The following is a 23,163-nucleotide window of genomic DNA, read 5'->3' as shown; positions in this document are numbered from 1 at the left end:
AAGCTTGGCTCTACCTTCAGAACTTCCTGGCTTGTAACAGCTTTATTTTTACAAAGAGAAAAAGGCCCAATAAAGCACACGACACACAGAATTCATAATCCTGCTTTGTAAAGAACTCAATACTATGTTTGTTGTGTTGGATTTTACTTCTTAATCAAAGAAATAAAAAACATTCCTCAACATAACAAGCCTTCAGGACACAGCAGGTGACCAGGACTGATGTTAAATACTTCCAATCTTTGATAATGTGGTCAAAATAAAACAATGGATTTAAATAGCAGAGCTTGTGTTTAAAAAAGTTTTCATGTGAAACCTGAATCAATTAAGAATACATGCAAGCAGTCAGAAACACAGACATACATACTTATTCTTGGCACAAAGATGTGAAAAAGGGTGCAGAAACTTTTCTCCTGCTGAAATCCTGAATCCTAAATTTACCTGAAGGCATTGGAGACATTTTTCCCTCAGGAAGAATCTTTTCTTCTGCTTAAAAAGCACAAGTACTTGCATGTTCATGTATAATACCTACACAAGCTGTCTAATATTTTTTATGCCCAAATGGACACTGTTGAGAAAATCTGTGGTCTGAATTCTGAACATTTCTCATTTTTAGAAGGAAGTCACTGAGACTGAAAATATAGGAACTGCACAAAACTTAGCACATCCACTTTTTTCGTCAACTTAAATTTACTATTTTTCGTTTGTATTATATGTCAGTGGAGATCAGAGCCTCTTTGTGCTGACATTTGTGCCAACATATGATGAAAGCTCGATATAAGTTCTCAGCCTATAAATAAGTATTCTATTTGCTGAAACAGAAGATAAGGTAAAACCAGTGAGGTTTTTTGCAAAAAGTTTCAAGTAAATTGCTATATTCTTCTAAACACTTTGCACACCTTTAGATAAGGCCACTTGCTGTTCTGAGGCAGTCTTGCTGCGCCTTATTTCTGCTGCTTCCTGGACAAGAGAAACTATAGACTAACTCCAAAAAGTTTTCTTGAAAAAGATCAGCCTGCTTTTGGTACTTGCATGATGGTTTAGGGGAAGGGGACCCTCTATGGCTACCAGCCAGCACTGCTCCATTGGCCTAAGTGAAGTTACATATTGGTCCAGCCAAGGGTCTGATTCTGGGAGCTGTGTAACAGCTTCTTACACAGCTTGTCTACCTGCACAGCAGGTTGACAGGCACTCTGAGACAGCCAGAAGCCATGGACCAAGTCAGTGTAGCAGTGGGCACGAGGCAGTGCATCTCTGCAAGGGCTATGCGGTTCTGTGAGGAATTTAGCTAACCGCATCTGCATGGCCTGTGTTTGGCCTGCAGCATGTGGCAGCCCTGGTATCTGGCCTTAAAATACTACAGTCCTGCTTCAGGTTATTCCAATTTTGGGGCTATAGCCAGGTCTTAACAGTTTTGTTTTCTTTTAGAAAATATCTATGGGCCCCTGCAGATATGAAGAACTGCTGCCATTGCACTCCTTGAAGAATCAGAAAGAACTAATAAACTTGAAAGTTTAATCTAGATCCATTTATCTTCAAACTTCCTATTCATGAAGACCTCTCAGGGATGAAAAAATTCCAGTGAATAGGAAACAACTGTTCCTCCTTTAATTCTGTGAGTCCTAGGTGGGTCTTTTATGGCTTTTAGCTCACAAAGGTTCATGAGATATTACTGAAACACTGAGCCTGCGCTGGATACCTATAATCCCTATTCATCCCGTCAGGTCAAGATTTCCTGTACAGCAATGAATATATATATAATTTTAAAGGTGATCAGAAACCCCTTTGATCTGTGAAACCCATTTTAAAATATACACAGGAGTTTCATCCTCACTTCTTAGGCATGTAATGTGGTCCATATTATTACGGCTTCATTTTCTTCCTCACATCGATTTTCTTTCTTTTTTTTTTTTTTAAACTTGACCTCCTATTTTACCCTATTGTAATTCATAAGGTCCATGGAGTTTTGCCATGTTTGAATCCCATTCAAAACAATTTCCATTAATCAACAATCCACTGGAAAAGATAAGATGAATCCCAGATGTCCCTTGATGGTGATAGGTAGATCAGATTTCACGGGACAAAAGAGGGTCAGACTTTTTAAAGTTTACTTAGTGGGTGAAATGTAGAAGATCCTATCTAAGCAGTGATAGGTGGAAAAAGTTGAGGAACTTTAAAACAGTTTACAATATATGTGCTTGTATATTTGCAGAGGCCAAGAATGATTTACTATACCTGGAGCTCTTCCTATGTACAAAAAATGACTAACAACTGGACTACTCTGTGCAGCATCTGACAGAACAGCTTATTGAACCAGTTCCATGAAGTACTCACGGTGTTGCAGCTGCACCAATTTCCCTACCAAGAAAGAAAACCTGAAGTCTTCAAGTAGGGACTTGTCTAAGACCAAATAAGAACTTCAGATAAAAACACAGGGACTTAGGAGATCCAGGGATTTAAGAGAAACTTCACTCAGCCTTGAAGCCTTGTTGAGCGCCCCGCTAGAACTACCTTTCTTGCTGCCAGATTTTTCAATAGCCTACTCCCATGAACTTGGAAATAACTTAGGGTCATACTTAGTTGTTTAGATTGAGAGGGGCTCATACTAAAGCTTTCTCTAAGAACCCCAAGACATTGCAATATCTGACAGAGACAAGCTTGAGAAAAATAATAGGAAAAAAGAAAATGGGGAAATACCAGCAAATAAACATGGCATGGAGACAAGAGCTAAAATTGTCAGTGAAATATAAATGCAAAGTTCCACTAAAATTTTTCATTATAAATATTTATAAAATATTTTTTCAGCAAAATAGTGTCTTTTTTTGGAAGTATGATCCCATTTTGGCAAATAGTTCAATATGCAGTCTTCTGTGTAATTTTAATTTCTTTTTTTTTTGTCCATCTCTTTTAAGTATTAAAACAAGCATTTAAATTAGATACATTAAGTTTAATTTCAGCATGAAAACTTCCAAGAACTTCAGTCAAAAACTAATATAAATACATAATATTAAAGCATACTTTCCTAAAGGCATTGAGGGTGCCATATTATCAAAGAGCTCAAAAATGAGCTGTTCAAATAAAAAAAAAAATTGTCAGAAACACTGAATTTAAAACTCTTATTTACCCAGAGTCCTGACAAGTCATGAAATATTACTGTAAGGGAAGCAATTCAGGTTATTTGGGCAACAAAGTTTCTTTTTGCATTCACATTAACTGGACACAATGTGGGGTTTTTTGTTCTATTTTTTAATTGTCACAGATTCACAGTCCTGCTTGCTGAAAAGATTGCAAATCCAGATATCCAAGCTTCTGTCATTTGCTAGATACTAAAAGCACTTGTTTCCAAGTATGAAGAAATAATTTCTAGATGACACACTGAGGTTTTAAAATGCAGCCAATCAGAAATAAGATGGAAGTTCTTAAAATCCGGTCGTTTGAAGAACAGACTGACTATAGTCACAATAAATTATCTGAGTTTAGAAGAATTTTCAATTCAAAAGTAAATTTACATAAAACAAATTGTGTGTTAGTAAGGAGATATGTGCCTATAATTTGTTTAATATGTTTTTTATATTTTACTGCAAGATGTAAATTGGGAGGTTTGATTGCAAAATGGCATTTCAGTCACCACTGAATGATGACTGGGTAGAAAAATTAAACTCTGCTAATCATTCTTGTAGGTCTGATAATATCCTCTTGGGGATGATACTTCTCATACACATAAGCCAGTGCTTCTGAGAATTATGTACTTATATGGAAGTTTAGCTTTGACATTTTCCAGGCTGGGGTTTAGAGCATGGAAAGAAGATTGTGTTATTTTGCAGAAAGTAAGATGAACAACACTGGTACTGGTGTATACGAAATGCAGCATGAGCTGATAAGAAACAGGGATGGAAGTAGCTTGTCTGAATGCAAGCCAGAAAATGGGGGATGACATTACAGCTGGTACTTCAGCCAAGGAAGAAAGTGAGGTATACATTAAAACAGTTGCAGGTGGTGTTTACAAGCTTTGGTTGCCTGACTAACGGGATCTACAATCTACAAATTTTATCTTAGGCTTAAGAGAAACTTTGTTGAAGGAGCTACTAATGTTGTGCGGCTTCAGTGTCAGTCTCATCTTTTCTTTCTTTTTCTTTCTCTCCTTTTTTTTTCTATTCAGAAAGCAATGCAATGAAAGAAAAACTATCAGGGAAAATAAAAATGTTTTCAGTCACAAGAAGAATTCTGATAATTGAGAAAGACAGTAAAGACAGTATATATTCCAACAAACAACCTTCAGAGTGATTTTCATGTAAATGAAAGGAAGAGAAAGCAGAAGACAGCAGAGTGGCAGAAGGACTATAAAAGAGAAAGGGCATATGAGATGGAGTGACAGCTTGGTATAAAAGCTGGAGAGCACCTGGCAACCAATAATGCACATAGAAGAAGGAAAAAAAGAGTGTGCTAGCTTAAGAAAAACAAAAAAGGAAAGAGAATAAGTAAAAAAATCCTACTCAGAGTTTGGAATTATATTTGTTTATTTTGCATAACGTTCAGCACAACAATCCAGATAGTTGCAAAAACACGTTTTCATTGCATTGAGACTGATTTTCTAAAGAAAAACAAATTGCTCCCTCTCTCCCTCCCATGATTATATTCCAAAATGGCTGGAAATATGCTTAAGTCCATGTGAATAAAAATAAGAAAAAAAGCAGATGCAATTCAACCCTAAATCATCTTCAGATTCTCTCATTCCTTCTTTTACTATTTACACATGTGGCTTTATACCCATAATCCTTCCAGTTTCTGATCATCAACAGACAATGCAAGTGGCAAATATACTGAACTGGATTTACTGTTTTAAGGACTGTTCAGAAGCTTCATAGAAAGCAGTATCAGTCTTTGCTACAGTCTTTATTATGCAAAATTATTCAGCATCTCGGGAATAATTAATATAGGTAAATGGGACAACAGGCATGCCATTCTTTCCCCTTACCTCTCTTTATCTCATATTTTCCCCTTCTGTAATTTAATTTTGGGATGAATTAAAACCAGCTGTAACAAAATCTTGCAAATGATAGTGCCTATAAAATGTACTCATTGCCAGACTCCAAAACTATTCTTCCAATTTTCCAACTTCATATTTCAAATAATTTGCTTTTAGTATATATGACTACCCATTCTTTCCTGCAAGAGGAGGGTCATTAAGAAAACACATCAGTTCATAGAAAGGCAGCTTGCAAAAACCAAAAATACTGGTTATTTTATGAAATAAAATAGTAGTTATTTTATCATTCCTCAAGCTATGCACAAGATAATGGTAATGAAAGCTTGGAATGGGGGGATTTGATCTCTTTTGCCTTTAAAGACTGAAATGTAACATGAAAACATAGGTCTCATGAGCCTGTTATTTCCATTTTCTTAATTTTCAGTGTCTTTTTGGATGAAATCTTGAAAGGCAAAATCTGAGTAAACAAAAATACACAAAAATATTGCGGACTTTTTCTAGTGCAGAATTTCACAAGCTTCATTAAGCTATGAGCTTAATAAACTGTTTTCAAGATCTAATTTGTGTGTATGCCAAAAAAATTGTGTATGTAGATCCAATTTGTGTGTGTGTGTGGAGACAAAAAAGTAGACTTCAATAATGACAAAGTACATGATTTACTATTGTTTTACTATTCTGAAAGAGACAAAGCATATTTCAGTGTTACAGTTGCACAATTCAGTAACAGAATGGATTTTAGAGATGCAAGTCTGGGGTTCCTAAATAGCTTTAGATTTACACTGCACAAGCCATTTTTACGGTCCCCCCAAAAACAGTTTGAAATCATAAAACCAGTCCTGGGTCTTCATATTTCAGAGGAAAAACCGCCACTGATTTCAGCACAGTAAAACTGAAGGACTGAACGCTTTATTTTGGATTATTTGGTATGAAATAATTGAGTTCTGCAGCTGTATGCCTCACTTCTAGAGTCAGTACTGCCAAATAAAAGGTACGTAAAGGAACTGCCTGACAAAACTATGCAAGGTTTTATTTTGAAGGAAAACTGTTCAGGTGCACATTTGCAAAGCAGAACCTAAGCTAAAAATAAATCTAAAGAAATATTCCTTATCCTGGAAACTCAGTGATTCCAAAATAAGGGTAACAACCCTGCTAAAGCCCCAGCCTTTCATCAGAGTGATCCAGGAACGTAACGGCAGGAGAGCAGGATGTACTCTGTCTCACTGCTCTCAACACACACAAGGGCACATCAGACACAGAAAGACCCAATGTGCATGCAATGCCTAACCAAAGCAAAACAAATGAGGTTCACTGTCGTCCAATTATTTTTTTAATTAGCCTTTAGCAGTATCTCTTTGTTTCTTCCCTCTTTTCTTTTTTTTTCCTTTTTTTTTTTTTTTTTTTTTTTTTGGTGTGTGTGTGTGTCATAGGGCAGAGCTATGGCCTGCAACTTGACTAGCAAAAATCAAACTTCCCATACTTTACACAGATGTAGTGTAGCTGAAATTCCTCAGAGGAAAATTGGACTGCTAATCTGCCAGCAAATCTTTTTATTAACTACACCAGTTTCTGTCAGCTAAGGAAGGTGAAGGCTAGACTGATGAGGTATTTCAGGAACTCAAATGATACAATCAGAAAAAATTTCAGAGGAATCACAGAATTACAGAATATTCTGCATTGGAAGGGGCTCACAGGGATTATCAAAGCCCAGCTCCTAAAAAACTGAGAGAAATTTTACTGCATAGGAGACTACAGCTCAGATAGAAGCAGTTTTTTTCATTATAAACTGTGGTCTATTGAAGAAAAGATAAGCTAAATATGAGCAAATATATTCCTTTTTTTTAAAGTTAAACTTTTAAACTTTTTAAACAAAGCATGTATTGAAAGGCTTCTGAATATGTCCCTATCAGGCATGAGAAAGCTTGGCCCGGTGTACGTTTGATTTCATTTTCCATCTTTACTGGTAAAACTGACATTTCTCCATGTAACTTGAGAGCCTTTACTATTCTTGGCACCCAATAAAACTTTCCATATGAAAGCCTCTATTTCAATTTTCAACAGTGAAAACACACTTTCACTTTGTTGAGACAGAAGTTGAAGTTTCTTACTTTATTGTATTGAAAACTATATTTGCCACATATTAAAAAAACCAGCAAGAGCCTTTGGAAATGCCAGAACACTGATACAGGCTATGTAAAACTGCTTTTCTAGGACACACAACAGAATTAAAATTCTGTGAGGGCAGAAGTGAACAGAAATATACAGAATCATAGAACTGCGGATCTTCTACTAACTTGTCTTCAATTCTTAGCAGCTTAATCCTTCAGCCTGACAGACTACCCAACGTGAACCAGCTGGTTACCAAAGCCCTACTGGGAACACATGTCTTGATTCTGCAGGAGAGGTTGTAAAGAGCAACCCTGAAGTTTCATTGACTCTCTATTTATGATGGCTGTGAATGCAATCCCTTCCAGACAGCTTTAGCATAGGGCTATGCCGTAATCTCTCCACATTTCAAGAAACTGGCAAAGGTTTGCCTATGTTTTTGGGTTTTGTGGTATGAAAACAGTTTAGATAGCTACAAGATTCTCACTATCACTTCACCAAATTATCTGCAGTAATATGGACACGATTATCATATGAGATTAACTGTATCACATCAAAGCTATACTTCACTTACCACATTGCTGCACGTCCTGTACCGGATGTTTCGCCCTTCACAGGTCCTGTGTCCAAAAATTAAAAACAAAACCAAAAAAATTAATAGCTGAATATAAAAAGCCAATGTATAATGTTTACTGTGTCATTAACTTCCCCATATGTATTTTAAATCACCTACTCCCCTACCAGCCCTCTTCCCGAAAGTAAAAGGTTATCTGTCCCTATTGAGGTATGAAACCTACAACTCCTTAGTTTCCTACTTTCTAGAAGGTAGCATCAGCTTGTAAATGAGATTAGAAGTGAGAATACAGATTTTAGCTGAAAAACAACATCTAAATGACTTGAATAATGTCTTGTGTCTCCATGCAATTCCTAATGATTTCACAAGGGCACAGCTCTGTGTCTACCTGGGCACACACTCCAGCACTGGCACAGTCTGAACAGGCAGGCTTTGTCTTCTGGGGAAGAACTGGGCTCTCGGATGCTCGGATGAAGGAACAATGCTTGCAGCAGCATGAACTCAAAGTATAGTTTGGGTTTGAAGGGGCCATCTACTTCCAATCCCACTGCCATTGACAGGGACACCTTTCACTAGGCCAGATTGCTCAGAGCCCCACTCAACCTGGCCTTGAACACTTTCAGGGTTGGGACACCCAAAGCTTCTCCTGACAACTTGTTTCAGTGCCTGACCACCCTCACGTAAAAAAAAAAAAAAAAAAAAAAAAAATCAAAATATTTAACCTAAACCTCCTCTCATTCAGTTTAGATTTCCCCTCTTTCAGGCTAGTGTGACATAGCTTTTTCCCACTTTGATATGAGGGAAGAAGGAGAACACAAAGCTTCCCCTCAATTCACTGGTGCAGAACAGCATTCAAAGAGCTGCTGGGCCCAGTGAGGTCAAGGAGAGCACATAGACTGATGTGTGCCCTTCATGGTTCTCCTCCTTTTGTCCCACAGCAGACCCATACCAGCCCTGATGTTGGCAGGGTTCCTAAAAGAAAGCTCAACAGCCAGGTACCTTTTTAGCACTCAGCAGCAGGTACTCTGAGCGTCTAACCTTAGGTGAAGCTTCTGGTATTTTATGAGTCCAGACAGTATACTCTGCAGAGGCCCTCATGCAAATCAGAATGCAGAGTTTGGCTTTTAAAATGTATCCTTCAAAAGAACAGAATTCCTAACATTTTGAATTTCTTAATTTCACAGCTTTCACCCCTCCCCCTTCTTTTTTTTAGGCCACAACTTAAGCACACATTCCTTCAGGAATAAATGCCTGCCAAGCCTGATTCTTAAAATCCAAACCATTTTGAACTATCCAAGGGAAAGGACAGCAGCATTTGCACTGATTTTTCTTCATTAAAAAAAAAAATAAAAGCAGAGAAACTTTTCCTATACTGAGTTAACTCTAAAATTAATTGAACAAGTTTTCTTTAAATTATTGAAGTCATCCTCTCTATCTCCATTATCCACAAGACTTAATTGTGAAATTCATCCAGTAGTCATTTACACACCATATGTCTGAACGACCACAAGAGGAGACAAACAAGTGAATAAACTTCATCTATTTTCAGAATAAATCTAAGCAGAAAGATAACACTTTCTGTTGTGTAGCATTTGCATATAAAAATTATATTAAAAGCATAACAGAAATATCACTAATCACTATCACTGTGATTGTGACATTTCTATTAGCTACTATCACTAATTCAGTGATTTTGTAGCATTGTATATTTAACTCCAATGAATTCTTATCTCAGCCATGCACAGAAGTGAAAAATGTGCACAGTGTACCTAGCAGTAGAAAAAAAAATGGTTTGGGCAGTACAATAACAAAAATTATATCCATAATAGACTATGAAATAAAAAACCCAACTAAAAAACCCAGTAACAACAACAAAACACCCAAGCAACACTCCCACCCACAATTCCAGTCATTCCCAAGCAATATTGGCAAGCTCGGAAAAATACTTTGGAAACCTGCTTATGTTGCATTCAATAAAGCTGCTTTGCTAATGATAGATAGTAAATAAAGAGGTAAATTATGCAGAATGCAGGCAGCCCTAGTGCAGGCTGCCTGAACAGCTGAACAGCTTGTTCATCAGGCTTGATACCTGCCCCATGTGTGTCTCAGAAATGCCACACAAACCATCAAACATTACTTTGCTAGACACAGACTTGCTATTAGCACAATTTCTATTACTGTAACTGATTAATCTTAGAACTACTGAACATCTAGGAAAACTTCAGCTTCCTTTCTATCATTTGCCTCTCAGTTTCTTCTTCTTTTCATGGTTTCTTCATATTATCTGTTTTGAAATAAAAAAAACCAAAACTACTTAATTTTCACTTATTCTCTGTGTTAGGGAAAATAATAGGTTATTTCATTAGATATATGAAAAAACAATTATTCCATTATTTTACTCCATTTTTCTTCTTCTGGCTAATGGCCAGGGACGTTCAGATAAAATGAGCAATTCTGGATGCAGCTAGTGCTCTTATGATTCATGAAGACTAGGAAACACTCTTGGAAAATTCCCCTTGTTTCCTCAGAAAGAACATTCTTTGGAGCTTGGTTGTTTAAACTCAGTAGTTTCCCAGTTATCACCCACCAGCCAAAAGCAGGTAACAGCTTTCAGTCTTACATGATATATTTTCACAACAGATTTGCATAGTAGTTTTTGTCTCGGATCTACCCTACCTCAGGACAGTACTTCAGATTCTCTTAAGCACAAGCAACTACTCTGGAATTCAAACTCACGGGATTTGCACGCATATCTCAGCATGGACACTGTGCAGAATTCCACAGCACTGAGCCTTCAGCATGCAAGGAAGGATCATGGCAGACTACTGAGCCCATGTTGTGAGATACAGTCATCATTTATCCTCTGATCTCTTCAGGATATAAATGGGAACTCCTACCAACAAGGAGTACACACAGCCAGCAGGAAAACTCAGAAGTCAACCGATATGCCCAGTTCATCTTGAAGAGCACAGAAAGAGTGGGAGAAGTAAGCAGTACTTCAGCTGTCTCTGTTATCTACACCGCAGGGGATTTTTCAGTGGAAAAAGGTAGCTGACGGTTTGGCTTGACAGGGAATTATTATCATGTGAATATGAAAGAAAAGCATACTGTTGGGAATCATGTTTCATTCCTTAAACTTAGTCACTTGTTTCCAGTAAAGTTTCTGAAAGAGGTTAACAACTTATAATATATTAAAATATTCTCTTCTCTTAATGTAAACAACCCAAACCCCTGGTATTTATTTCTCCAGGCTCCAGTTTGTAGACGGACTTAGTTCAAGTCCCCCCCTCAAAGGCCTCAAGTAGATGTGTATTTGTGCTCAGCTAGAGTTAGAAGCCTTGCAAAAATCCATGCCAGAATGAACAGCAACCCCCTGCCAAAGCTGCCTTTATCAGTAATCACCAAAGACTATGAAGAGATTTTCAAAGGAGACCTCATCAACTCCTGCCCCTCTCAGCAGTCATCAGAGTTTGAAATGCTTTACTTAAGAAACAAGTCTGCTCATAAACAAGCAACTATGAGCCATGGGTGGGTTATTTCTGTGCATATGAATTTTTATGCAGCTATTCACTACAGGGTCTCAAAGCTGATGCAATGTTGAATAATCTCCACTACTTTATTTTCACTGCCCTTGATAGACACACTTCTGGGACAGATTCTGGTTTCTGATGGTACTTGTGAGATGAATATGCTGTGGGTCTGTCTTTTCCCATGAGATCTTAGTCGGGCTGTGGCACGAAGCCAGGCTACACACATGGGGGTATCATCTTGCATCTCCCTTTCTTCACACTGTTGCTCTCAGCTCTTTCCCAAATCTGGCACAGTGTTACGACCCCCTGTCATCCTCAATACAATTAGTTTGCGCTTCTCTGAGGAATAGTCAGTCTCTTTTACTCACCCAGCATACCCCTTTTCCTGTAAAGGAATTGAGAAGGAGCGCCCTGAACACCAAATTGTTGCTATGAGCAAGAAAGATGCATCAAGACTGAATTGACTTTAAGAAGTTTACCTTTGGAAACTATTTGGTTGGGTCAGCTAAACTCATGTCTAAATCACTCAGTTGACAATAATTTGCAAAGAATTTAAAAGATTTTTCCACATCCTTTTGTTCACATGATGCCTTAAGTTTTAGCTGTCATATTTTCCAGATTCTGTAGTGCTTCAGTAGACAACTCTGAACACCATATAAAGTGTTAGCAAGTTCTCAGTTTAGTCAGACAAAACAATCCTTTTCCAGCCTGAGAACCAAACCTTTGCAACCTCAGGCCCAAAAAGTGTCAACAACAGACAATTGAGGAGAGCAGTCTGGGAGGATGGGACTTCATAAACTGAAGCTGTAATTGGACAATAAACCCTAATATGTAAATGGACCAAAACTTATAAAAGTGTCAAAACTCGACTCATGAGCAGTTGTCCATCTTGGATGTAGTCACGGCTGGGCTCTTGTATGGCCCAAGGTGTATTCTTTGAAGGCGTTTTTAATAAATACCTTTATTCCTTTAACACTGTCTAGCCTCTGCTCTAGGTAGCCTCTAAAGGCATCACACAAGCACTTTCCTGCCACCGTGGATTGTTGAGATGCACTGGTATGTTTTGCCATGCATCTGTAGAAATCTTTCACTCTCTGTGTTTAGAAAACTGTCTCCTACAAGTTCCTGCACGTTGAAATGTGAAATACAAGAAGAGTTACATAAATAGTTAACTTTGAGACAAGAAAAGTGGGCATGGATGCACAAGCCAAATTTCCCTGGCAGGTTTAGTTACAGATCATATAAATGTTCTTACTTCTGCAATCAAAAAGACAAACAACTGGGAAAATACAACTTCAGTCACTACACGCAGAAAATCAGCAAGGCAAATAAAAGCATGTGTAGTAATCTGGGGCCACAAAAGGCCAACTTTTCTCATAAATAACGTTTTCCACAACCTTGGTATTAGGCAATCAATAATTCTGATGTAACTGCTGTTATTATACTTAGCATCAGTGGGCCCAAGTGCACCTCATGAGGCTCAACAAGGCCAAGCACAAGATCCTGCATGGCAGCAATCTCCACTATAAGTACAGACTAAGTGATGAATTGGCCAAGAGCAGAGAAGGGGTTGGGGATACTGGTGGATGAAAAATTAAGTATCAGCTGACAACGTGCACTTGCAGTCCAGGAAGACAATTTTATCCTGGGCTGCATAGAGGGGAGTGTGGCCACCAGGTCAAGGGGATGATTCTCTCCCTCCACTGTGCTCTCATGAGACCCCATCTGGGTCACTGGAGAGCTGTGTTCAGGTCTGTGTCCCCAGCAACAGACAGAACCTGAGCTGTGCCAGCATATCCAGGTCACAAAAACAATGGCCTGAAACACCTCTCCTATGAAGAAAGAACGGGAATGTGAATGTTACAGATGGGTTCACAAGGGGAAAGTCATGTTTAACTAAATTTCCTTAGATAACAAGGCCTGCCATCTCATTGACTAGTAGATGTATTTTTATTAGAATTCAGCAAAGTTTTTCATACAGTTCGCAAGGTATCCTTCTGGTAAATTTTTATTTTCAAGTTTTTCTTTGTCTTATTCCAAGTCACTGATTGTTATTTCCTAAGTAACAGCTGGCATTAAATACTATGCCCTAAACTCACAAAAATATGACTGGCTAGTCCACTTAAAATAACAAAGATCCAATTCATGAAAAAAAATGGAAAACACAAAGAAAAAAACTGTCAGGTGCTTTCAGGGTACTGTTCATTTTCAGCAGTTAGTCTCACATCTGTTTTCATCACCACAGTATTTTTTATTTTCTTAATAATATTTTAAGAAGTGTCTTTAACTTCAGATTTGCACATATAATATGAATTGCAGATTTACAGAAAGCAATTACAGTTGTGAATATTTCTCACAGTGCAAGAAAGGGAGAAAAGCAAAAATTAAGAAAAAAAAGCCTTTCAGTAAAACAAGGATGAGATGTCGCTTCACATCCGAAGTGGAAATAACTACAATTTAAAATCTCACCTGTTGTGCTATATCACAAATATACCATATAGAACGTAATGCAGGCCCAAAAGTACTAACATCCCAAATCTGAACACTCTAGAAATTGGAGCAGGATCCAGGTTTTGCAGCTGGTCTTTATAAAACAAATGTGCTGAACAGGATTGCAAGCTCTGCCTTCTCTGAGGAAGTCTGCAGGTGTGTTAACCCCCCTCCACTGAAATTTCTTGTGTACAATCTAGTGCCCCGGTCTTTAGAGAATCACAAAAGTTTCTTACTGAAATTAAGGCTTACAAAAACTCTACATCATGCAAAGGTCTGACTTAATTCCTTTTGATTTAAGTTCAGGAACAGATTTATGGAAAGACTTATGAATAGCCGAGAGTTCTTCCAGTGAACCTGGACATATGAACAGTATAATATCACCTGAGTGAGGGCTTCACAGACATTTTTGTTTCGTAGGCCACTTCTCAATAGGGAGATGCATTTATGGAGCCCATATCCATCACTGACCTCTAACTGCAATGCTGATTACTGTTCATTCTACTACACGCTAGTTTTTCACCCAAAACACCAATACGTAACATCTCTGTGTCAGGTCTAACAAGGGGTTCCATAAGAAAACTACACTAGGAAAGCATTTTCTACAATTTTAGATACTTCAGTGAGGCACAGTGTGTCTAACTGGTCTTCTGAAGACCATCAGCAGTCACTCCATAGATTACAATGCTGATTTACATTGTGTGAAATTTGCAGCTTCTTATACTGCTGGCTGACATGTTGACTCAGATAGGTTGCTTGCTGCTTCTGCCATTAGAGCTGTAATCTCTCTAAAAAAAATTGGAATAATTTCTTCATCACATACAACCAGAGAATGGTTTCAAAATTCTCATAATTACAGTTTTCACTAATCGCAGAGTAAACAGAATAATAAAATTCCTTTTAAAATGTTGCTACGGGGCACAGACTTAACTAGAAGCACTTACAAATTAAAGAAACAAAATTTTTTTCCAGCTATTTGGAATCATACACTGTATCATGGAGGATACAGTAAATTATCTAGAAGTATCAACTGAAGCAGAAAAAACCCAGCAATTCAGGTATCCTGAGGGTCTTTGAAGGAAGCAATATACTACACTAGTATACAGATACAGTTTTATACAAGGTAATGAGAAACATTCTCCTAAATAATTTCATAGTGCAGTTCATCTAAGAATTAAAAGGCATTGATTGTACTCTTCATGAGTGATATGGTATGCTTCAACAGAATGCCATTTATTTTTGGGGATGTATTCAAAAACTCTGATAGCATTTGTGCACAAATATTCTGCTCTTTATTCCACAGACCTTAAACTAGAAACGGGCTTATTCTCAAGTATTTAAACTGATCATTTTGACCAATATAGGAACATTTAATAAATGTTCAAAAGCCTAATCTGGCTTATTTAGTAGTGCCAGGATAGACAAGACTGCATTTATATCATTACACAGTAATTACAGTAATACATGTTAGCTTCTATCTGTCAAAGAAGCAACCCCCAACCCACATAACTGCACCATTGTAATTTTCACTCAGAAAGTTTAAAGGACCTTTTATCAGTGTTAGATGTGAAAAACTTCAGAATCTCTGGGAATCAAAGCCCCTGAGACAGACGACTCTGTCAATGCAGCCTGAAAGTAAGGGTCACAGCCACTTGCTGGGACTACATTCTAAATTCAGTTGTGAAGCAGCAACAGTAGTCAATATTTTGGTACCAAAGTTGTATACAGATGAAAGTTAAAACAGTATCTTTTCAAATATGCAGTATTTGATGGATCCTGTTTTCAATGCCAGTCAGAAATGTTATTAATGGTTTCTTATTCACTTATTTAACTTTGAACTAACATGAATAACATGCATCTATTCCATCACTGTCTGGCGAAACCATTTGATGTTGGATTTGCAAATCAACAATATATGAGATCAAAATTAGAAAATATTACTCCTTAATGAAAAAAACCTAATTTATTTTAGACCCTTTCTGTCTTATGAGAAAGGCACACATCATAAAATAGAGTTAATTTTAGCAAATTTAGCTGGTTTACTAAACCTGACCTTCAAAAATATGTCTTGGTTGTTATTTTATGAACCAAGTCTAACGACAATGAAGCTGAGAATCATTTATGCAGATTTACTGTTTTCACTCTGCAGAATGCAACAGCAACGTGCTGAACAACTAAGCAAGTGAATCACTTAATCTAACTTAGCAGGCCGAACTGGCAGAAAGGCTATTTCATATTTCTGGTTCCCTTGCATTACCGAAAGGCAGTTATCAGATGAAGAAAGAGAGAGAGGTATTTCAAAAGGAGAGAGAAATATGTTCCAGTAAGTGACACAGACAGTATGAAGCATAGGAACAATGCTGGGATTAACTCTGTCACATATGTTCCATTTTGTTTTTAAATTTGTGCTTTTTTTCATTTGTTTGTTTTGTACTATCGATGTTCTCTTTTTTTTTTTTTTTTGTTTTTAATCTCGGACACTTTTATACTGAGGGAAATTTGTCATGAAAATGTAAATGCTGAACTTCTGCTGCTACCAAACATAAACCCCTCACTTAATGGTGGAAAACCTTCACTCTATTCAGAAGTTTAAACATTATTTCCCAGAGATAAGGGTGATGATATCAAATTTTGGCCCTTGAGCTCCGCTCCAGTAACCTTGGGCCTCCATAACTATCTCAGCAGTCTACTGTATGCTCAAACTATTCTCTGCCACATGTTTTTTCATAAACAGAAGCAACAGCAATGAAGGGTTTCTATACAGTTTAATGAATAGACCACGTATCTACTATATGAAAAAACAGTTTGCAAATCTCTAGGACACACTTATCTTTTGCTACATGCAGCCTAACTTTAAAAGAAAGTGATGATGAATTTGGAAGATGATGAGAAAAAGAATCAGAATTATCTTCTTGCCAAGCCTAGACAGAGGAAAATGGTCTCACTATTACTGTAGTACTCAGCAATGTGTAGAGCACAATTCCAGAAAACAAAGAATATTTTTAAATCAGTATGGGTGAAAAAATGAATAAAAGAATTTATAATTTCTTTTACAATTTGAAAATATATCCCAGTACAGGAAATAAATACACATGAATTTCAGATATCTAATTCAGATATTTATTATTACTCTGAGTTTGCCTGAATCAACATGGACACATATTAAAACCTGGATGGAAGATATCTGAGTTATTATCAATCTCTTTGCTTGAAGACAAATGCCAGCAGTGCTGGGCAATCAACTCTTACTTGCTGCAACAAATAAGGGCTGGATTCTAAGCAAGAGGCCAAAGCCCATAATGCAGTGCCTCTCCACCTGTATTTCCATAATGTCTGTATCCAAAGCAGCCAATACCTAACAAAACCTGGTTCCCTGTAGAAGCTCAAGGGCTGGTAGTGCACAAGTGCTCAAGAAAAACAGGAGTGGTCTATGGTTCCTCTCTGTACAGGTTTTATTGAGTAGCGCTGCATGGCCGGTCACCAAAAAAAAAATAGGGAAACAAAAGGGCAAAACATTATAAAATTATAAAAATAGTTACCCCTCCACCTAATATATAATTAGTCAAGGAGGTTCACCTTCAAGTGAGTTGACGTAAAATCCAGTAACATTTAAAGGGGGTCAGTCTTTTTGTGTAAATAACAACAATATCAGAAGTTATAAAGAGTCAATGTGACTAAAGAGTATGAAAAGTGTAATCTTTCGAGTTTTGGTAGTCTAATTTATAAAAGTTTATTTTTCTGGGGTGCATTCTGTCCTTGACCCAGTGCTTGCTGTCAGCATGAGGACATAAAACTGACTTGGGCCGACAACCCCTGTCTGCTTGTGTGACTGGCATGTGTATTTTTATCACTAGCATAATGTCCTTAGCATAATCAGAACCAGTTGTTCTAATGAAATGTACTGCTAAACAGCCACTACCCTGAAATTTTTGCTATTTAAAACACAAGAATACAGAATTTTTCACTAACACTTTCCATTCTTTCATCACAGCTGTGAAGGACTAATGCAAAACATGTTCCTAAAACAAACAACACAAGCACGAACATAACTTTGGCAAATAAAAGCTGGAAAGAAAGCTGGTTTCCTTTATTTAGCTATATATATTAATGGTGTTTAGGAATGGGCAATTAGTCTTTGCATTTTTTCAAAGCTGATGCACCAAGCTCTCTCTATTCATGTGATGCTCTGAAAGTCATCTCATATAGAACTAAAAGATACAAGGCATTAAAGCATTCCTCCCAGGATGAGAAATATTTAGGATTAATTTGTTCCAATTTGTTCTAAATGTGTTGCCAGTTTTCATTTGCCAGAAGAATCCACTATATTCCTTCAAGCTGCAGTGAAATTACACACACCAAATAAACTGTACTGACCAAGAAATTCTCTCTCAAACATGGACATTCTGGTCAAACCTTGACAGCTTTGAAATACTCCTGTGAATTTATTTGGAAACCTTTGATGAGTTTCTTTACCTTGCTCCCACTCTGACTTAGCACCTTAAAATGCTTGCTTAGCAGAAAAAATAATCATTTAAACCCCCTACTTAATTAACAATTGCATGTAGACCAGGAAAAATGAAAAATTATTGCACATTTGAGAGAGTGCTAATTCCAGGACAAAAGTTACTATTTATGATTTATTGCTACTGGCTACCAAATGCCACACACCTAATTAACTCCCCACTTCCTATCCCAGAAATTGCAGGTTTCCATCCCTGAATGGGTCATAGTTTGTGGTTGGCTTCTTAAGGCAGGAAGCATTGCTTGCGTCCTGAAGGGACAGTGGAAAGGTCATGTATGAAACCTAATTTTGTGTGATTTATGAGGTTATTCCCTGTTCCACTCATTAAGGTTCAGGGTCGTCCTGAACAGCACAAGAGTCAAAGGGAGTCCAGAAGAAGTGATATTTACCACATTGTCACATACTGTGACAACTGCTACTACTATTTGGAACTCCAAGACTGCCTTCTAGAACCTACAGAGACAGTTCTCATGAAGGAGGAAAGAAAGCACCTATTGCTCAGTCCCCAGATCTCCTGGTACGTCTGGCTTCATGTTTATATTAAAATAACATACTGAAAGTAATTTATTTTATTTAAGTATGGAAAACAATACACGGTGATTAAAATTAGGTTCCTGTCTCTGAAATTTCAGATTTTGAGGTGAATGCAACTGGCCTCAAACTAACTGGCGATGAAACAACTGGCCATGAAACTAACAAGGTATTAGAATCTGGTCCTATGTTGAACATCAATTTTATTTTTTTTTTAATCCATGGGAATGCAATAGCAAAGTACTGGTTTTCCACTTATTTCAACAGATACCTTTGCCTATCTTTTCTTCCAGCAGACTTTTGCGCACAGTCAACTCAATAAATGGGGCTACTAAGAGACTGTTCAGAGATAAAGCTAAAATACACAATATCCTATTCTGGTGTTATGTTCAATGCCTTGTGCTGTTTCCTGTCTTCACTAAACAACATCACATATTAAAGTGTCAGACAGAGGAAATTATTTGGACTGTATGGCCGCTGTTTGTTATATTAACATCAGTTTTACAAGCACATGAATAAAAATATGAAAGAAAGTATGCAGGATGGAAAATTGTATTAGATTTTCTTCTCCTACAATATATAAGGTATCAGAAATGGCAATAAGCCAGAAAGGTTGGGTCTGGAGTTTCCCTTCATATTATTTATCAGAAATCTGTTAATATTTATCACATATACCATGTTTACTGCAGGTAAATTTTTTTTCCTTAAATAAATAGAAATAATATTTGCTAGAAATATTTTGCAGATAAAACTTACATAAAGTACAGAGTGGAAAAGACATCAAATGAGTTGTTCTTTTTGCATTGCAAGCTAGTAAGTGGGTAGGAATAAAATCTCAGATGCCTGACTGAATACCCAGAATGCACCTTTGTACCAGAGCATTTCATCTCTGTTGGGAGGGGCCTTGCTGGTATTGAGTACTTCCTCCCTGAAATTCAATTTGCAAGATATCCTTTGTAGGACTGTTACTCTTTCTTATATAGCTCAGGGTGCCCCATTTGATTAATGTGTTGCTTTTATAGTCAGGGTGGCTGAGACTGTGGGGTATTAAATGTAGCGAATAATCTGTACTCTTGTACAAGCACATGGCAGCTCTTAATGCTTAAATGGTGAAAGTGGAGGGAAGTTCAACTTCAGGAGCTGGCAGCCTTTTAAGCTGTCCAGACCACTTTTTTATCTCCATGGATTCTTGCTTTACTTTAAAGGGTGCTTCCTTATCAAGCTCATTGGCTGCTTGCCCAAATTAAAAAAAAAAACAAAACAAACCAAAACATTACCATAATTTTTTGACAACAAGGTGGAAATTTCAGTGTAGGTCAAGACTTCCACTGGTTGCCTCTTATGGTCTGGCAGATATAAGTAGGTTGAATTTTTCCATCAATAAAGTAGAAAACATCCAGGCACTTACTTGCTGCTCAGGCAGCGTCGCAGTGAGTACGAGGCGCCTCCTCCGCAGGTGCGCGAGCATTCGCTCCACGAGCCCCACGCATCCCACAGCGAGTCCCGGTCCTCCTCAGAGCGAGCTGTTCTGGAGCTCTGAGGAGAGGGAAAAGGGAAAAAAAAAAAAAAAAAAAGAAATCAGGAAAGCAGGAAAGAACATTTAAGCATCAAAACTTCTGCTGCTAGTTTAACCTTTCTTTTTGCTGGATATCATTTTGGTTATTAAAAGTACCGAATAAATTGAATAAATCTGTTCCTCTCTGGCATGCCTACTGGTTGACAACAGTTCCTTAGTAGTGAATGGTGTATGAATTCACTTTCATCTTTTGAATATCCTACTTCATCTCAGTTTGAGGCTAGCAAAGACTGCTCTAAGACAGCTCTTTGAACAACAGTGAGACAAAGGATCTTTTCTGATTAATAAATGGAGTATTATAGACATCAGACATTGTGATCTGAAGTTATGCTGCTGTGTTAGAAGTTATGAAAAGGCATATTGAAAGGAACCTTCCAAAATGCTCCTAAGGAAAAACTGAAACACAACATAGTGAATCAACGTGCTAAAAAGGCATTCTATACAATAACTTTCATGCATTTACCGTAAGGAATTTGAACTATCATCACATCTCTGTCTAAAGATCTATGAAAATTGCTGGACAAAGTTTCCCTAACTGTTTCATCCCTACTGTTTGCTAGTTTAAAGAATAAAACGCACGTTCCCTGAAAAGCAGAAGTTAACAACATCAGAATGTTGGTCATAAGCATATAAATATATAGCAGTATCTGTCTCAAATAAAACAGTCATATCTATACTCAGCATTCCATTTTCATCCATGCAAATGCACCGCAGAAACACAGATTCGTAAGAACACAAATTATTTAACCATATAGATAGATATTGTCCTTAGTGGGCAATGTGTTTTTGCTGGAAAAACTGACTAATCTAGCAAAGTTGCACCAAAAATGCATGTGTCTGATGGTGATAGGCAGTGTTCTCCTTCAAAACTTTACTTGTGCTATGGGCCAGCACCTGGTGAATAGCAGTTCTAACTGCACTTGATATTAATGAGAGAGAAAAACAAGGACATGAGTGAGACTTTAAAGATACACTTAAACAGAAAAACATCGGCAAGCATCACTGCTGGCTCATGTTACAGCAGTCAGCTTTAGCTTTCACAGCATCACAGAAGATACTGAGCTGGAAAACAGCCATCAGAATCATCAAGTCCAACTCCTGGCCCTGCACTGGCCACCCCGAGAGTCACACCATGTGCCTGAGAGCGTTGTCCAAACACTTCTTGAACTCTGTCAGGCTGGTGCTGGGACCACTGCCCTAGGAAGCCTCTTAGAGTGTTCAAATATCCTCTCAGTGAAAACCTCTTCTGGATATCCAGTCCAAATCTCCTCCTCCTCCTGACATCTCCAGGCCATTCCCTCAGGCGCTGTCACTGTCACAACTCGGCGCCTGCCCCTCACAAGGAGGTTGTAACTGCAGTGAGGGCTCCCCTCAGTCTCCTCCTCTCCAGGCTGAACAGACCGAGTGACCTCAGCTGCTCCTCACACGGCTTCTCTTCAAGGCCCTTCACCGTCTTTGTTGCGCTCTTTTGGAGCTCTCTAACAGTTTAATGTCTTTCTCATATTGTGGCACCCAAAAACTGCCCTCAGCACTCAAGGTGAGACCACTCCAGCTCAGAGCAGAGCAGGAGAATCCCCTCCCTTGCCCAGCTGTGATGCTGTGCCACCAGCCAGGACCTCCTGTTTGCTGGCAACATTAAGGGATTATTTGAGACACAGAGATAACACTGAAATAATTTCACTTTCAGTAAAGCTGAGTAGTAGTAATGAAATATGGTGAAATATGGTAGTAATGAAATATGGTGAACCAGCCCTGAATAATTTTATTCATGAGTAAAAAAGAAAATTAATTCAGTCTGTGAGAGATAATCTGGGACCTGTCTAATGAATGTGTAACAATTATTTGACACACTCATTTTGTCTTAGCTTTATTTAAAAAAAAACAAAACAAAACAAACAACAAACCAAAAAACGCCACAGCAATTACAAGGGTAAATGTAAAACTTAAAGTTTCATAAGCAATCAGATTCTGATTATGACTATATGTGACTCAGTCTCTGGATTTACATTGGAGATAGAAGACATGACAACTTACTGAGGTTATTTCACCCGACTGCTTTTTGAAGAGTAATTTTTATAAAGTAAAAATGAATATTTACAGTTTTATTCTTTTAAAATAAAAATACATGTTGGTGCTTCGAGTTTATAGGAAAACAAATGCCTTCAAACTGCAGATGGGTGCATGACCTGATTGTTCACCCTTGGTTGAAAGCTCAAAGACATAATTTAAGAGGGTTACAAGGTAAACTCACGTGAACCAAGTACTCTTACTCCACCACATATGATAGGCATCAGCACAGCTAGATATTCTGTGGGTCCAAGTTCTTCTGACATAAATTGTGATCCCACCCACAGGAGATCTGTGAGCCTATTACTTGCATTCCAAAATTTGCTTTAAGACCTATATATTCCCAGAAAACATGTGATCTCAACCTGGAACAGGGTCCAAGTTTTCTTTTAACAAGTGGAATAAACATAATTCATCTCAACGCCATCCATGTTTAATGTTAAAGAAAGTAGAGCGTTTCCCTTCCTGTGAGTGAAAATTGAGCTTGAAGTTCTAGCAATACCCAAAAAGTCGTTTCAAATCAGAAAACAACTGTTGTCCATTACAGATTTATTCCAGCTCTGAAGGAGATATACACAATTACTAGATAAGAATTCATTGTCCACCATAGATTTTTCAAAAGTAGTTTTTATAGGTAGTTAATAATTGCTACCCACTTTTGTCAAAATGAACCAAAGATCTTACTTTAAAGTAGGAGTCAAGAATTCTGCAGTGGAAGAACTCCTACAAAACTTCTTCAAAGCCCTGGAGTTCCTGTCATAAATAGTAAAGAGAAGGAAAAAAAAG

The 23,163-nt window shown here is 37.6% G+C and overlaps 1 protein-coding gene across 1 annotated transcript in view; it reads right to left on the bottom strand.

Annotated features, from left to right (window-relative positions):
• Positions 1 to 23,163, bottom strand: part of ADAMTSL1 (ADAMTS like 1) — a 311,100-nt gene that overhangs the window by 145,807 nt on the left and 142,130 nt on the right. The window contains exons 3-4 of the mRNA XM_063181380.1: positions 20,143 to 20,270; positions 7,662 to 7,707 (exon numbers count right to left, since the gene is read on the bottom strand). Coding sequence (XP_063037450.1) covers positions 7,662 to 7,707; positions 20,143 to 20,270 — 174 coding nt within the window. The remainder of the gene's footprint in view (positions 1 to 7,661; positions 7,708 to 20,142; positions 20,271 to 23,163) is intronic.

Source organism: Melospiza melodia, chromosome Z, assembly GCF_035770615.1.
Source record: "Melospiza melodia melodia isolate bMelMel2 chromosome Z, bMelMel2.pri, whole genome shotgun sequence".
In the NCBI taxonomy this organism is placed as follows: Eukaryota; Metazoa; Chordata; class Aves; order Passeriformes; family Passerellidae; genus Melospiza; species Melospiza melodia.
This window is presented reverse-complemented; position numbering and strand designations above follow the sequence as displayed.